Raw genomic sequence first — 15,953 nt, forward strand, 5'->3', positions numbered from 1 at the left:
AAACAAAAAACATAATGCTGCAGAAACATTTTTAAATCTCAAGTAAAAAATATTTGAAGCCACTCACAAATCTGCCACGTTTTGAAGGTGGAAAACCCCCGATTCTCGACGCAGACTGTCCCAGAGGTCTGCGTTTCATAGATTTTGTTCCTGCAGGGAGGCAAAGATTATTACAATATTCAGATTACCAAGCACGGGAAATTAATTGGACTAATTAACATACAAGTAAATGATGATACCGTTAACACATTTCATTAACTCAAACTGTCATTCTATGTTCCTGGTGCACTTGGTATTGCATTACAATGAATTGGATTCATTATATTATGCAAATGAAAGGAGTGACAAAATGGACGAGTGCTTCTTTTTTTAACATCGCAGATCACAGTTTTCTGTCTCATTTTCGCAAACAGACAAAGACTTAAAAACTATGTGTTTTTCATTCTGATGCATCAGATAAAGCTCTTCAAAGATGACCATCTTAATTAGATTCACAGGTAGTAAATGCTGATAAGCTATGATACAGTTCAAGTCCTCATGCGGCTGTCTTCATTCTTCTAAAAAAAGAAAACAAATAGCAACAGCTCCCAATTAGTATAATTTGGGGGCATGTGATCACTCATATTGGCTGTTATAAGGGAAAAATATAAGGGAATTCATTCATTTTTCCGAAGTATTGTTAAGTGTCCAATTACTTAGTATGTAAGATTATGCATTTTTATTCTCTTAAGCTTAATAAATGCTGCTACGTCACCAAAAACCTTTTTTATTCAAAAGTTAATTTTGACAGTTTTAGGAGGACTTCTTTCATGGATTTAATATTTAGTTTATGCATTATTTAAAATATATAAGTGCACTTCAGTGTCGACACAACAGGCAGATTGGGGGAAAGAAATTGGCCAATTATGTCGTCCAAAACAAATCAGCATCATACATTGCCGTCAGCTGGATTGATTTCCAAAGATCAGCATTTGCATTAGAAAAGGTTTCTCCTTCCGTTTTACTCAAACATACACGATGAGCTGTTGCCTTTACGGGGTTTGTTCAAAGTCGCGAGACAGTACTTTGATCTCTGGCAGCAGAACATGTTCCTGACATGTCTGTGTGACTTCTGTAAGGTGTGGTTAATTGAGGGCCCACACCTCCTGTTGCCCTCACTGACTTCTGTCTTCACCTAAGCAGCGCAGCATGGAGAAGGTCAAGGGGTCAAACATACCTCTCGCCCTGGTCCCTTGGCTGCAGTGACATCTACTGGACTATACCAACGCACTCTGTTTGGGGGGAGAGACATGCTCCTGCATGGCTGAACAACATTTCATGTGAAACTGAAAAAAAAAGAACCCTCAAGTATAAGGAAAGATGAAAACGTGAGACAGGAACAGGCGCAGAACAACCAAGACATATCAACAAAGCATCAAAACATGTGACAAAAAGGTTTATAATGAAGTTGAATGGACACATCTATACAGAGAATTAAACTGATAACACTTCAGTGTTTATAATATGAAGTTTGTGAAGGTTTTTCTGTGCAACTTCTTGCTTTCTCGCCTTAAGGCTCAACGTATAATCCCCTAAAAAACGAGGACCCTGTGGCGATACATAAAAATGAAAAGAAATAGCATAACAAAAGGGATGTTAAATGCCACCGTTCATTGTACATATTCACTCTTGAAACAGTTGAAGGGGTAAAAAAAAAAAGAAAAGACAATTAAAACTGTACACAGAATAATGCAACCACACACCACACCTCAGTTGCATTTTCTGCCCCCTTTTCTTCAGCATCATACATCTATAAAACAAAGTTTTAGAGCAACAAATTATTGGATGAGATTAATGTGACTTTAAGTCCGATTGAAGGAGACAGGACAGAGGAGAGTCAAACAGCTACTTCTATGTGCCTCCCTTACTGATCTTAAGTGAAGGTCATTCATAAATACAAAACAATATGAAGTGACGCTTTGTTTTTTTTTGTAAGATTATCTTCCAATTTCTTTCTGACTTTCAAACAGTAACTTTTCTGTGGTGAAATAAATCCCATATCACAAAAGCTCCTGCACAATTTTAAAAGCATCCTCAGCCACATCCTGGTGCCAGGCCGGAATGCAACATTCAGTAAATAAACAGAATCAACAAAGACAGAAACAGCAGTACATTTACTGACAATGGATATAAAGATGATCCTTGGGAAATGTACAAAACATATTTTTTTATACCAAAGGATTATAACAGACAAAAGTGATGTGAAAAGTGCTGTAAAAAAAGAAAAAAGAAAGAAAAAATTACAACGTACCGCTCTACGTGACGGACTGATTTTCCACCTGCATGACAAGAGCCAGATACTGGAGAATTATGCAAAGCTTTTTCCACAAGGGCTGTCCTTAGTGTTGAGGGAAGAAAACTAAGAAAGATTGAACAAGCACAGGTAACATGGTGACAAATTAATTCACCCCAGCTTTTGGTCCATCAAATTACATTTCTTCACAACACCCACCTTTGTCCAAGAAGCGAGAGGGGGTGATGAACTTTAATCATATCACACAGTCACAAGTCACCCTGAGTTTCTCGTCAAATTTGGCAATTACCTTCTAAAAATGGCTTTTTCTCGTTATATTACAATGCATGTTTCTTTTGTTTTAAATTGACAGTCCTCCAAAGCTTTTAACGAAAACACATTTCAATTACACACAATGGAACTGTATGAAATATTTGACTTTTATATCACAAATTAATCTCTTTTTTTGTTTTCTGTAAAGCCTAGTATAAATAGTGGTTCAAAATATTTAATTAGCAAATAAAGTATCATACGAACAGAACAGTACTTCAAGAGGAATTATAATAGAAAACTTTGATTGTTTCGTCATTTTCGCCTGCAAAATGTAGTTGGCGAACACAGTTTAGAAAATAAACGGAGGAATCGGGCTAGTTTGCGAGCAGATCCACACATAACGTAAAAAATTTGCAAGGACATAAGCAATAATATTTTGGCTGGATAAAATGATTTCTGCTGTGAGATTCTTTGCTGAGAGAATTAAGGAACATACTTATTAGCAAGGACATCGTCAGAATAATAGTAACCACCAGTAATAGAATAGAATCAACAGAAGGAGGGGAAAAAAACGCTCAACTTACCAACAACTTCTCATTAAAAACCCATTAACAAATAAGTAGATTCAAAACAAAATGGCATCCTACATTTGCAACGACACAATATTGTACAAAATAAGGCATTTCCTTGTGTGTTTACTGCAATGCATTTCTCCACCTTTATCTTCTGTTATTCACCAACACTTGTTATTCCTCAGTAAAAACAGAGCATGGACATGGATTGACTATTTTTGTGTTAAAATATTTGTATATATATTTATAATTTCAGTTTTTCTTCAAAACGTGAATACAAATGCAAGGTAGGAGTACACAGTAAGACAGAGTTTGTACAAGTTCATAAATGGAGTGCAGGTCACTCCATGACTTCGCTGGCTGGTACTGTGGTGACGAGCTGGAGCGGGATCTCGGCATTGGCCAGGATGTCCTGGGCCGTGCTGGAGCCCTGCTGGATGTTGGTGAGGATGAGTGTGGTCCCGCCCGCCGTCGTGATGATACTGTCCGAGGACCCCGCGGACTCCATCGAGACCACCACCGAGGTGCCAGAGTTCACACCTTTTTTGTTCTGATGAGTTTTAATGTGCTTTGCCAGGTGGTCGCTCCGCATGAAGCGCTTGGAACATTCTGGGCAGACAAACTTCTTCTCTCCTGTCAGAGAGAAAATACAGTTTGAAACCGGAGAAGTTCAAGGCGGAATACATTTAAAACGCATCTTGTGAGGGGGTTATGTTTTCAAGATGGGAAGAGAAGTTTTAGATAGAGGCATTCAAGTTCTGTTTGCTTTTTGAGATTAACATGGAGGAAAGATGCAACACAAGATCATAAAAAAGTGTCACTGAATGAAATGCAGCCAACGTTTAATCACTGCATTATTGTCGAGTGGCAACCTGTCTCCACAAAAACAATAAACAAACATGCTGTGCATTTCACCCCATGGCTAATGGTTGTAATTACAAAGGAATATTCTATAAAATTCAAAACAGATCAGGCAAGCTGCTCGGAGGCTGTGTCCAGACTGAATAAAGAGCCATGCGATGAAAATAAAAGCCAGAGCAACAGCTCATTACAAGCATCCCTTGAAACGTTTTTGTTATATAAAGTGATGTTCACAAATCTTGTAAATTACAGTGTAGAACAGACTATTTAAACATTCTGAACTGGGACATTACCATTAAGTCTGTGACATCTGGCTACACGCTTCACAATGGTCTACAGTCCTAACCAGACAGTTAATTCCAGGAAAGTGGGGGGACAAATCCTGTTTTTTTTTTTTTTTACTTGACTCACACTTTACAAAGTAGAAACAAACACATCAAACTGGTTTTCCCTAATGTTTTCCTGATGTGAAAACACAGAGGGATCAAAAAAAGGGCACCTGTGTGTGTTCTCCTGTGTCTCTGCAGCTCATCACTGCGTGTGAACCTCTTCCCACAGAACATCCAGCTGCAAACAAAAGGTCTCTCCCCTGAATGCCAGCGCAGGTGTGCTCGCAGGTGCGATGTTTTTCCATATACTTTCCCACAGCCCGCGATGTGGCAGATGTGCTGCTTCTTTTTCCCGATGCCGGATCCTCTGACAAACACATGCACAGACAGTTAGCAGGGTATATGCAGATTTAAGACTTTGTTAGACTTTCAAGGCCACTTTGATTGAAGACCCTAACATTAACAAAATAAATCAGTTAGCATGTTCTTAGTACACAAAGCAATTTTTTTGTGAAACCTGAATCATGTTGACACAATCAAATATCTTCCAAGTTAAAACAGTCAAGTGCAAAGAGAATTTCCAAAAAGAGAGAGCAGATGCACTGTCGAACCAAAGTAAATGTGAGCAGACTGACATGTCACAGTGACCTTCATATTTGTGCTCAATCAAATATGCTCATAATAACGCATTCTCCACATTATTGTGAACCCCTCGGCTTGTTTTTACGCTCCCCGTTCCTGTATTTGTGCTTGTTTATGTTTCGTGTACACTCTCATAAATAATAGACAGCTAACTAATACCACAGACCCACTTATTAGTTTATTGTGTCTGGTTTCTTTAAGACTTTTCAATGCAGAACTGAAGGATTAATTGCATTTTTTAGAATAATTAAGGTCTTCATATTGGGACAATCAGATTTAAGAGTTTTTAAGGGTGCACAGACACCGAGACTTAGGGTCCCTGTGTGTATTATTTCCAACAGAGGTGAGAAACCAATTACGACACACAAAGATTTTAAGAGAAAACAAACAGACTTACTCACCTCCCACCTGACTCTTTACAGTTGGGGCAAGTACACGCCACTCTGCGCAGCCTCTTGCCCTCTTGAACTTGCTGATCCTCCTCATCCACCAGCCTGACACGAAGGTGGGACAGATCACTCGTGTTCAGGGTGGAGTCAGTGCTCAGCTGCCAGTCTCCAGAGTCTGGCTCTTCCTTTATCTGAATGTCTGAAATGAACGTGCGTTAGCGTCAACACACACTCTGGTAATAACATGGCCAAAAAAATCTCAGAGGATTTTTTTTTTTAAATAATTGTGTGTTCCTGACAGCGTGGCAGCAAACTGAACAAGTAAGCATTTATATTACGCACAGTGATAAAATAATTACTTGATTGACAAATTAATTATTAAAGTCGTCACTGTCAATCTCTTATACCCTGTGGACTTTAACCGCTACACGAGATGCATAAAATGGATACAATCAAAAACTTCATTACGATGTTTTGACAACTACATTCAACACAAAATGGCTTTGAAATATTCACACAATGAAATTTGTCAAGATGCTGAATGCAAATAAACTATGTTGACAGTACAAAGACTTATTATATATTTATATATAATATAAAATATGATGTCTGTTCAGCGTGTATTTTGAAAATGTGCTTGGTTTTTGAATGCTGAAGTGTCCTTACTTTATAGTATTAACCATAGACAGTTTTCACTCATCACAGTAAGTAAAGAACAGGTGTAATGATAATGACATTATGGATGTTAATCAGACAGTAAGTCACCATTAACAGTTGGGGCAAGTACCAGGACCACTGAAACTGGAGCAGATAAATGGAAATTGCCCATTATCAATTGTATTATTCACACAAATAATAGATGGGATTATGAAGACAAATACACTCTAACTGTAGATGGTGCACTGTGAGCGACACAAATTAATTTCCTTGCACTTTTTTGTATTAGTGTAATACCTGCTATGATCAACTGCAAAAGTGTGTTTTTAAAGTCAGATGCTGAAGATGGAGCCTTTTGGGATACACAGCATTGGTAAATGGGAATACGACAAAGGAGTTTATCTAGACCTTTATCTAGACCTTCATTATCTAGAATAATGAAGGTCTAATTTGTCCAGCAAAGTATAGACTTGTGATGTTCACTATGAACACAACCACAAATTCCTGAGCAAGCAAGTGAGCAAGTGAGTGAGTGAGTGAGATAATGACATGTATTATAATACAAACAAGACACCATACCTCCAGGGTTGTCTAGATCTCCTTCCTGTTGGGCCACAGAGTTGACTGTCACTGTCTGCAGGTTGGGGATATGTCCTGTGCTGATGCTGACCGGGTTGGAGCCCAGTGACAGGGTCTGGACTGGAGCCAGTGTAATCTGTTGGGGTGGTGTTGTGGGCAGCTGGAGGTTCTGCAGGTTCTGCACTCCCTGCACCTGAAAGGTCTGCCACTGTATCTGACCTGATGGCGTAACTGTCTGGGCTTGGATGATGAAGGTTCCCGGATTAATCAGCTGTACGTTCTGCAGGCCCTGTCCTCCTGACTGCATCACCTGACCGTTGGTGGTCTGAACCTGCTGTAACTGAAGGATGGGTGCGGCTGAGGACACCTGGATGCCCTGCTCTTGGTTGTGTTGGATAAAGCCTTCTTGGAGACCAGAACTTGAGTCGACGTGTTCCGTCACCACTGATGACAAAGAAGAATCTTGCGTCAGCAGACCTGATTCATTTGCTGGAACGTGTAGGTCAGAGGAAGACGTTGGCACAAAAACATCAGGATTTGCATTTGACTCACTCCCTGGTATTGTCTGTGAGAGGTGAATGTCTGTCTTCATCTGGTTCTCTGAGCCATCCACAGGCTGACTTGCCATAATTAGCTGGCCATCGGCAGTGACTCCTGTTGCTATAGTTTGAGCTCCAGACAGGCCCAAGGAGTCCAAGTCCACGCTGTTAATAGGAACAAAAGTAATATTCCCGGGCAAACCCACAGGCACATTAGTAACAACCTGACCCTGGTTGTTGAAGGTAGAGCTGCCAATAGAAACCCCCTGGATCTGGTGGACATTACCAGTCTGTGATATGAGGTTTTGGTTGTTATTAAGGATGTTAGCAGTTGATGTAACATTGAGACTCTGGCTACCATCAGTCAAAATCTGAATCTGCCCCGTGGCATCCTGAGTCAGAGTCGCTCCATCTATGCTGGATGTGGAGAAGCTTAGCTGTCCGTCTGCTGTCTGAATCTGAGGAATTACTTGGTACTGAATGTTAGGCACTGCATTGGCATTAGAGGAGGCTGTTCCCGACGTCACAAAGATTGGCTGACTTTGCAAGTTTTGGAGAGGAAGAACATACTGTCCATTTGATGTGAATATTCCTTGACTTTGGATCTGCATCATTCCAGATTCGTCCTTTGCTGCTGATGTAGGTGTTAACACTTCCCATTTATCAGTCCCGGTGAGCTGAGAAGAAAAATCAGACGTCTGTAAAAATGTTTGACATAATAAAAAAATATTACTATCTGTTGTAAACGCAACAGCTGAGTTTGCAAATGTCCAAATACACTTAATATAAAAAGGTGCCAGGGGTTAACAAAATGGGCGTCAGAAACATTAGGAGGCAAAATTTGCAAAATTCTTTAGTTCATAAAGTTGTAGGTTGCTTGACTAGCAATGATTTCTTACAATTTATAAACCCAAAGTTTAATGTTTTATCTCCTGATTTTCAAAATCATCTAAACAAGCATTTAGGCTTCGATCCACACCAGCTATAACCACAGCTATAAATAAGTGGTAATTGTGCTGCAAGAAATTATAAACATGCAGTTTTCTATGCAATTCTGAAACATATCACTCACAGAGCATCTTATCAACAAAGACGCAAGACATAAGAGACTTAAAACCCCCACAGAAAACTGATCTTTGAGCGCCACATAAAAAAAAACATGCACATAGTCACTGATCGATATTGTGTCCCAATTAAAAAACGTGGAAAGAACAATCAACATAAACCAGCCAATCAACCTGCCTGTATTCATTGAAGAGTTTAATTTCCCCTGACGTAACCATGGTTTGTGGTTAATGTAGCTGTATTTCATGAGCTCCAATTTAAGCCTCAAGCATCTTGTGTTACAAGCAGTAAAGAAAGTATGGAATGTCTGGTTTGACTGCATTTCCAGGGATAAGTGGGTCTGCTTTTAGTCTATTGGTTTTACACCTTTAAAATACAGTCTACCAAGGACTAATTAAGATATTACCTGAGGGATATAGGTGCTCTTACTGACTCTTTTAAAATCATTAAAATGGCAAGTACGGTACAATTGTAGTAATAAACAAATTCTCCAGTACTGATGCCAAATTGTAGTGGCTTTAATTCCACAAAACCAAGTGCAAGCTATGCTTCACTACCACCACCAGTTTTGTTCAGCTGTGAAATAAGGTCTCACCTCTGCTTTAGCTGTGTTGGATCTAGCAGGTGCCAACTAACACATCAGAGGCAGCACCTCTGTTCACCTCTAACAACAATGACCCAACCTTAGTGCAGCTGGTTGCTAGCAGATCAAGGGGTGATGGCTGAGCTCCCTACCCATAATGGAATAAATTGGGTTGCAACAGTGTAGTCAGTTTCACAGACCTGTGATGGTATCAAATGACAGGCCATTCGGGCAAAAACTGCTTTGTTTTAGCCATAGCGGAGCAGAGTGGAGGGAGGTGAGAACTACAGAGACCATCATCCCATGCCTGCAAAGGATCACCCCAAAATAAGAAGGTGAGGAATAAAAACCAGCCAAAGAACTCGGAAAACATCAAAAACACTATTCCTCACATGAGAGCGAGAGCTCAAGAGATTAACAGTTTTATCTGTGACTATACAATGACCTACCATAGGGGCCAAATAATGAGCATTCATTTTTTTTTTAAATGCCATACTTTCATATTGATAAACATACTTAAAACAACACTGTTTCAGACACAAGTATCATATAAAACAGCATCTTTTTACCTGTGATGTCATAAAAAGATACCCAGACCCAAGCAATTATTACCAAAATGTCACAATAAATATCATACTGTGGATGATATCATAATATCGAACATGTAGTACCATGGACTTGTTACCACTGTATTATCGTACTGTATGAATCCGGTGTCATTACATGTCCATGAGTGGGCATTAGTCTGAGCTACACAAAAAGTGTCACTCGTCGCTCAAGAGCAAAGTTCAGAGTTCGGAGGTTGATCCCCTAAAACAGCAGCCGCTGTTAAGGATTGGCTTGTCACCTCCATCCCAGCAAAGGAGGCGGGATCTGAAAGCTGCATGAGACGAAGTGTCTCCTGAGAGGTTCAAACCAGGGTACAATACCCACCTCCAAGTTTGAAATGTGTGTAACTCAGTAAGCGCCAGTCGGCGACCGAAAACGCAACATCGTATGTTGCTGCTCGAATGAAAACTTACCTGGCTGCCCCTGACTTCCTCCTGCTGCTGCAGAAAGTCGCTTTGACTACTGTCCCCGTCCGAGGCAGCCATATCCTCTGGTTTCATTGGCTGTTCTGGGGCTGTGTGATAAAAGCATCTGAGGTTAAAGAGTGGTAGCAGCCGAAGCTAACGATAGCTAAATACACCACATTCAATGCACAACATGTGCATCGTTCTGATAGCGTCGATTCAGTAGCTAACGATGCACTCGCAACCCCACTGCTCCTCACGTCCACACAAAAACACCGCGTAGTGAGGATTAGCCCAGAAGAGCGGGCGTTTTGTGCCGTGTTCTGGGCAAGTCAAGCTAGTTAGCTGCTAATGCTAGCTTAGCCGGCGCTGATTAGCATTATCACTACCAGACATCACTGCTAGCGAGCTAATGTAACCAGAGGGTGCCTGAGGTAGCTTGTTAGCTTTCCGTGGGTGAGGAGTGAGACAGATATTACGTACCAGTCATTGCGTGACCTGTCGTGAAACGGAGTCCTGATAGTCACAAGCCGCCGGACATGATCAGCGAATTATATTGATTGCATTCGCGTAAAATTCAGGTGATAACTGTCAGATTTCTTTGTATTTGATTGACGTACGATGGGCAACACAAAGGGTGGGGCCTCTACTGTTGACTGGGAGTGCTTGCGTCACAAACAGGAAATCCCGCCTTTCTTTAGCAAGGTGATTGGCCACATGTTTTACTCGCCATATTATGCTTGGCCACTTGATATGTCACTTATCTGTTGTTTGACTTCCTGTTTATTATGCGTTTTAAATTTTTACACTACCGTCGTAGATGAAAGTGGAGGTTGTAGTTACATCGTGTACTTTTAGTCGCATTTGTTGTAAGTAAATCAGATCTTCGCCATGAGAAAGCAGCTTTAAACCTTTGAATTGTTCAAAATATTAAGTAGAGCTGGCATGTGTTGGAAATTTAGAAACAAAGGTGGATACTTTTCCAAATACACCAACTTCACCAGCATTTAACAAAATAACATTGTCAAGTTATTTGCAGGTCGATTTGCTTTGCAATTTTAAGACAGGCATTCTGTGATAAACGTTTTGCAGGCAGTGCAGACCATACCATAGACCAAGTGTAATAAAACATGAGATTGAAACATTATAAAATAAGTGCAAGAGGAAAAAAGAAGAAGTAATGGATGATTAAATCCAGAAGAAGGCAGTAATGCAACATTATGGATGCCGACTGCTGTTAGATGCCAACACCAACTAGCCCAAGTGAAATAATTAAATAAAAGTGCTCCAGACACCTTTAAACAAGACTTAAAATACATAACCAATAACAGAACCACTCCACCATAACTAGGGTAAATGAATATGGCAAGCATTTAATTGAAATAAATATATCACTTTCATTGTGACCAATATTATGAATCACTCATCTGACTGATGTCCTGTCAGGTGCCACATATTGACTTTTGTATAGAGATACTTTTCAGTCCCAGAGCTTTAACATCAGCAGTTAACCTGCAAACTCATGCCCAGCTCTGCATCTACGTACACCACATTTTACCATATAGGCTTACCTGTGTATGCCTTCAAACCAGGGGGTGTCAAATGTATGGCCTGTGGGCCAGAACCAGCCCACCAGAGGGTCCAATCCAGCCAGCAGGATGAATTGTGAACATTTCACATTATGAGTACAATCTAATCATAATGTGGAGTACTATAATTTTTTCAGTAAATGTTTTGTGCCTTTGTAGATCCACTGTGATCTGTAAGTTGTAATGCACATGTGTAAATGGTAAACTTAGGCATAATATTGTTGAAATTGCACTTGTTTTTCTCAAGAAAGTACAGATTTTTCACAATATGTTTTGTAAAAACATACTTCATTAATGTAAAACAAAGGGAACATTTTGGAGTTTGTGTTGTTTATAGGTTATTATACTATTATTTTACTGGTCCGGACCACTTGAGATGAAATTGCGCTGTATATGGCCCTTGAACTAAAATTAAATTGACACCCCTGCTTTAAACCTAAGCACACTTTTGTATTTATTGGAATATTGTTAAACATAAATATTGCATACAACTGCAAATGTAAAAAAAACATGGGAAATTCAAGTATTGCGAACTAATTGCTACAACACCTGTTACAAACATCATATTGTGGCTGAAAGTAAAATATAACACAAGGCAGTTTGACAGGTGGTAAATAATTATATTAACAAAACCTCAAGCCTATAACGTAGTACTCCCTTTTTCAGAAGGGTTTATACCTCACTTTATTAAATAATAAAAGTATTCAAGTCATTTGTAAAGTAACATATGATATGGGATCACTGGCTTTAAAACTGCATTGGTGATCTGAATGTGGCTGGAGAAAACTACATGTTTTAGAACAACACTGATGCAGAAATGAATGGATTCATTGTGGATCAATCAAGTTGTGGTCAATATCAATTTGGTGGTTAGATCAGTGCATCACTGCTGTAAAGTTTACAAAGCATCTTTACTCTTTTGATGACACTGATGTGTGAAAAACATCAGACTTCTGCCACGATGCCATTTATCCTCACTGTCATGTGTTTCTGAAAGCTGCCAGTGGTATTGTCTTACGCATGAATTTGAGAGTGAGCAGCAATTGACTTTTAAGATGATTACTCGGACAAAAACAAACAATCAGGGCAAAATCGGAGTTTGCATTTGACTGGATGTCTTCCCCTCCATCTGATTGTGCACATTACAGCATTGTGAAAGTGCATTGAAATGAGAACCTGCATGCTATTGTACCTGATCTGTGCCTGTGATGCTATCAGGAGCCCACTTTGAAGTATTATTTGTGGTGTGTCAGTTCCTCACAGTGAGCGACTGCAGTGAGGCTATTTCTCTCAACCTTCAATTCAAACTTGGCCCATTACAGCCAGACTACAAAAGCACTTTCTGTGCACTCAGGAGCTCATGGCAGTGAATGGTGGATATTTCCAATCACTCTGCTGTCAATCCAAGTGTCAGGTAAACACAGGCCAATGGAAACAGCTTTAGAAAAACCTTGCAGCTATGTCTGTCTTGCTCCAGGAGTCCTTGGAAACATATCAACAATTCTACAAAGACCTCCAAGTTAAAGGGAAAAGTCAAATGTCTTAAAAACAACAACTTGCAGCGGTGGCCTACAGGAGGCATGGCGCTGCTGTGGTGTTTGTCTTCAGACCTGGGAGTGTTGTCTCCAGCTGCAGCAGCAGCAAATGGAGGAAATGCGATTGCACTGACAGACCTTGTATTCACCTCATGAGAGGAATCTGTGAAGTCTGTAGAGCAATTACCCCATGGATGTGTCATCACATAAGGATGAAGTGATATATATAACTGTAAATGGGGCATCCATGACCATCTCACTGCTTGTGCACAAACCTCGCTTTCATTTTGTTTCTCTCTTTGGATTGTGGTGGGGGAATGCGATATGCTTTAATTAGAAATCTGCTAGGAATTATAGATGAAATTCGTATAAAAAAACACTTATTATTGAATACAAAAACCTCAGGAGTGGCCATTGTTGTTGTGACACAGTGCAGAATGTGAAGGTTTAGAGAAGCGAGTCCACAATGGCTCTGAGTGTTTTTTACATTAACATATTGACAGTTGTTTTCATGATGGCCAGTCCAAGAGTGAGTGACCCCACGGAGAGAAACTGCCCTGCTGGAGGCACCATGTGGTACACTGTAAATGGGACCTGAGAGAGAAAATTGAAACTAGTGCATAGAGTAGTGTGGATGGAATATAAAAAATGTGTTTTATAGACAACATGAAATGGGAATGATCATGCAGTTCTTTCTCTAAGGCACCAACAATTAACTGTTGAACATTCTGTGCAGAAAAAGAGGTTTTACATTTTGGCTAATTGATGCCACACATTGATGACATGTGGAAAAAACGTGATAGTTTCCTATAGCCAACAAGGTGCTTTTTTGTGTGTAACCCTAATTATATTTCTAACTAAGTCAGGGGTGTGAAACTCATTTTTGTTCAGGGGCCGGACCAGTGAAAATAGTGACCAACAACAACTCCTTTGTTTTTTCTCCTTTGCTTTACATTTAATGAAGGATATTTGAACAAAACATGACATTTCTTGAGAAATAAAAGAGCAATTTTAACACTATCATGCCTAAATTTACTATTTACACACCACACTGGATCTATAAAGGCACAAACATTTAGTCACAGGTATCTGGAAGTGAAAAATATTGCACTTGACATTACGTTTAGATTGTAATCGTAGTGTGAAATTTTAACAAATTCATCCTGTGGGCCAGATTGGACCCTCTGGTGGGCCGGTTCTGGCCCCCGGGCCGTATGTTTGACACCCCTGAACTAAGTAGAAGTCATCACTCTCATTTCTGTCAAAAGCAGGTTAAAACACTTTTAGATTGACATGCAGATTTGTATATATGTGAATAAGTAACATCATTTTGGTTGAGAAATTAGTTCATGTGTCTGTGATGTGCAGGGCCACACAATTGCAATATATGATTCTTGGCGAATGAGTTGGGAATAACAAGAGACCATAAAAAATACAAAAGACATGTGTATGCAGTATACATCACATTAAAAGTGTGTATTGAAATAGAAGTTGTTAATGCACACTTCACAGTTTTATATATATTGGCTTGTAGTAGGTTCATTGGACCCCTGATGAGACTCAGTATTGCAAAATGCAGAGAATAATTTCCCTAAGGGGATTAATAAAGTATCTAAAATTAAAAAAATATATATATATACAGTATATTGGATATGAGATTATTGCATACTGACATGTTATTTAGAAACATTATCTGCACCTTTTGCACATCATAAGGACCAAATCAAATTTTTAGTAAAATGTAATTACAAAAAGGTCATGATAAAACTAGAAAAAAGAAAATAAGTGTTATGATTTCATGATCCAAGCTGCCCATTCTTCTCAGCATAATCCTGGCAATGTTAAATCACTAACAGAGAATCAAATTAAATCAAAGCCCAGATCTGTACCAAGACAGTACAAGATGAATGGGAGGAAAGTGTTGCATAAACCCTCATATGTGAACTTGCAGTCTTGATTCTATATTGATTTCATGTTTATTCTTTGCACAGTGTATAGCACAAGTGTCAGACAGAGAAGTCACACAATGGCAATAATTACAGCATGGCATCACTTGACTATTGTCGTCCAAAATAGAGATAATTTCTACTTTGTAATACGTTCATACAATACATTTATTATAAGCATTGTATTTCCCAACGCAATCCCTTGTGCACAGTTACTGCTGTGAAAAATGCCTCAGTTGTTCTTTTATGTTTATTTGTTTTAACTCACACATTCTTTATTTAATGCTTAAAGGCCTTTAGTGTGTTTGTAATTTATAACAGCACGGCCACGGTCTGTTTTGCTGGGTGTGTGTTTTTTAGAGTGAGCCTTCTGCTCTGTGCCCCTCTTCTTGTGATGCCACTGTGGTTTGCCTCAGGGCAGAGTGGCACCACTTGATTGATGGTGCTGACGGTACATTTGTGTTAACAGAGAATCTGCCACATTCCTCTACTCGTTTTAATTCCCACAGAGGTTATACTAGTCAGACCGCTTTTACAGTCCACCTACGTCATTTAGTGGTTATGAATATAATTTCATTTGTATTCATTATGTTTGCATGTGTATTCTGAAATGTGTTTGATGAAACCAAGATAGAAAAAAAACACCCAATAATCTTTATTTCTCACTCTAATTTAATTTATTGTCACTTTATGAAAAACAAAATACTCCACAAACCAGACCACTGGGAACAACTTGTCAGTCTCTGAATCTCAACACTGCAGCACAAGAGTGATCTTCTATGTGGGGTTTAGGTTGGCCAACACCACCACCACCCAGAGAAGAATGCAAAAACAGTTTTGTCTCAAGCCGCCATTGTTCCCTCCAGAGGATTTGTATGGTTTCAATTAGACAACTGTCGGGTGAAAACAGCCTGTTGTTGCACAGTGAACTGTTAAGGACAAAGTTTTGTACAGGGATGAAGCAATGGCTTCTGTAAATTGCTGTAGAAAATTTGCTTGAGTGATTAAATCAGTGCTTAATGCTCAAGCGAGCTTAATGTTAGTTGACGCACATGTTGTCACTCATCTTTTGTTCCATGTAACCACAATAAACACTATCCTATATTTTA

General features: G+C 39.4%; 1 protein-coding gene across 2 annotated transcripts; it reads right to left on the reverse strand.

The window, feature by feature from the left end:
• Window positions 1-1,420: 1,420 nt before the first annotated feature.
• Window positions 1,421-10,427, reverse strand: sp3a (sp3a transcription factor). Of its 2 annotated transcripts, none has more exons than XM_044019014.1 (6): window positions 10,258-10,427; window positions 9,784-9,884; window positions 6,575-7,790; window positions 5,351-5,537; window positions 4,478-4,674; window positions 1,421-3,750 (listed from the first exon to the last, which is right to left on the reverse strand). In XM_044019014.1, the coding sequence occupies exons 1-6, from the start codon at window positions 10,262-10,264 to the stop codon at window positions 3,458-3,460; spliced, it is 2,001 nt and encodes a 666-aa protein (XP_043874949.1). In that variant the 5' UTR covers window positions 10,265-10,427; the 3' UTR covers window positions 1,421-3,457. The 2 variants fall into 2 exon arrangements, with proteins under 2 accessions (XP_043874949.1, XP_043874948.1); XM_044019013.1 differs by having other exon boundaries at window positions 6,575-7,811.
• Window positions 10,428-15,953: the final 5,526 nt, after the last annotated feature.

The sequence above is a fragment of the Solea senegalensis genome, linkage group LG2, assembly GCF_019176455.1.
Source record: "Solea senegalensis isolate Sse05_10M linkage group LG2, IFAPA_SoseM_1, whole genome shotgun sequence".
Taxonomy (NCBI): Eukaryota; Metazoa; Chordata; class Actinopteri; order Pleuronectiformes; family Soleidae; genus Solea; species Solea senegalensis.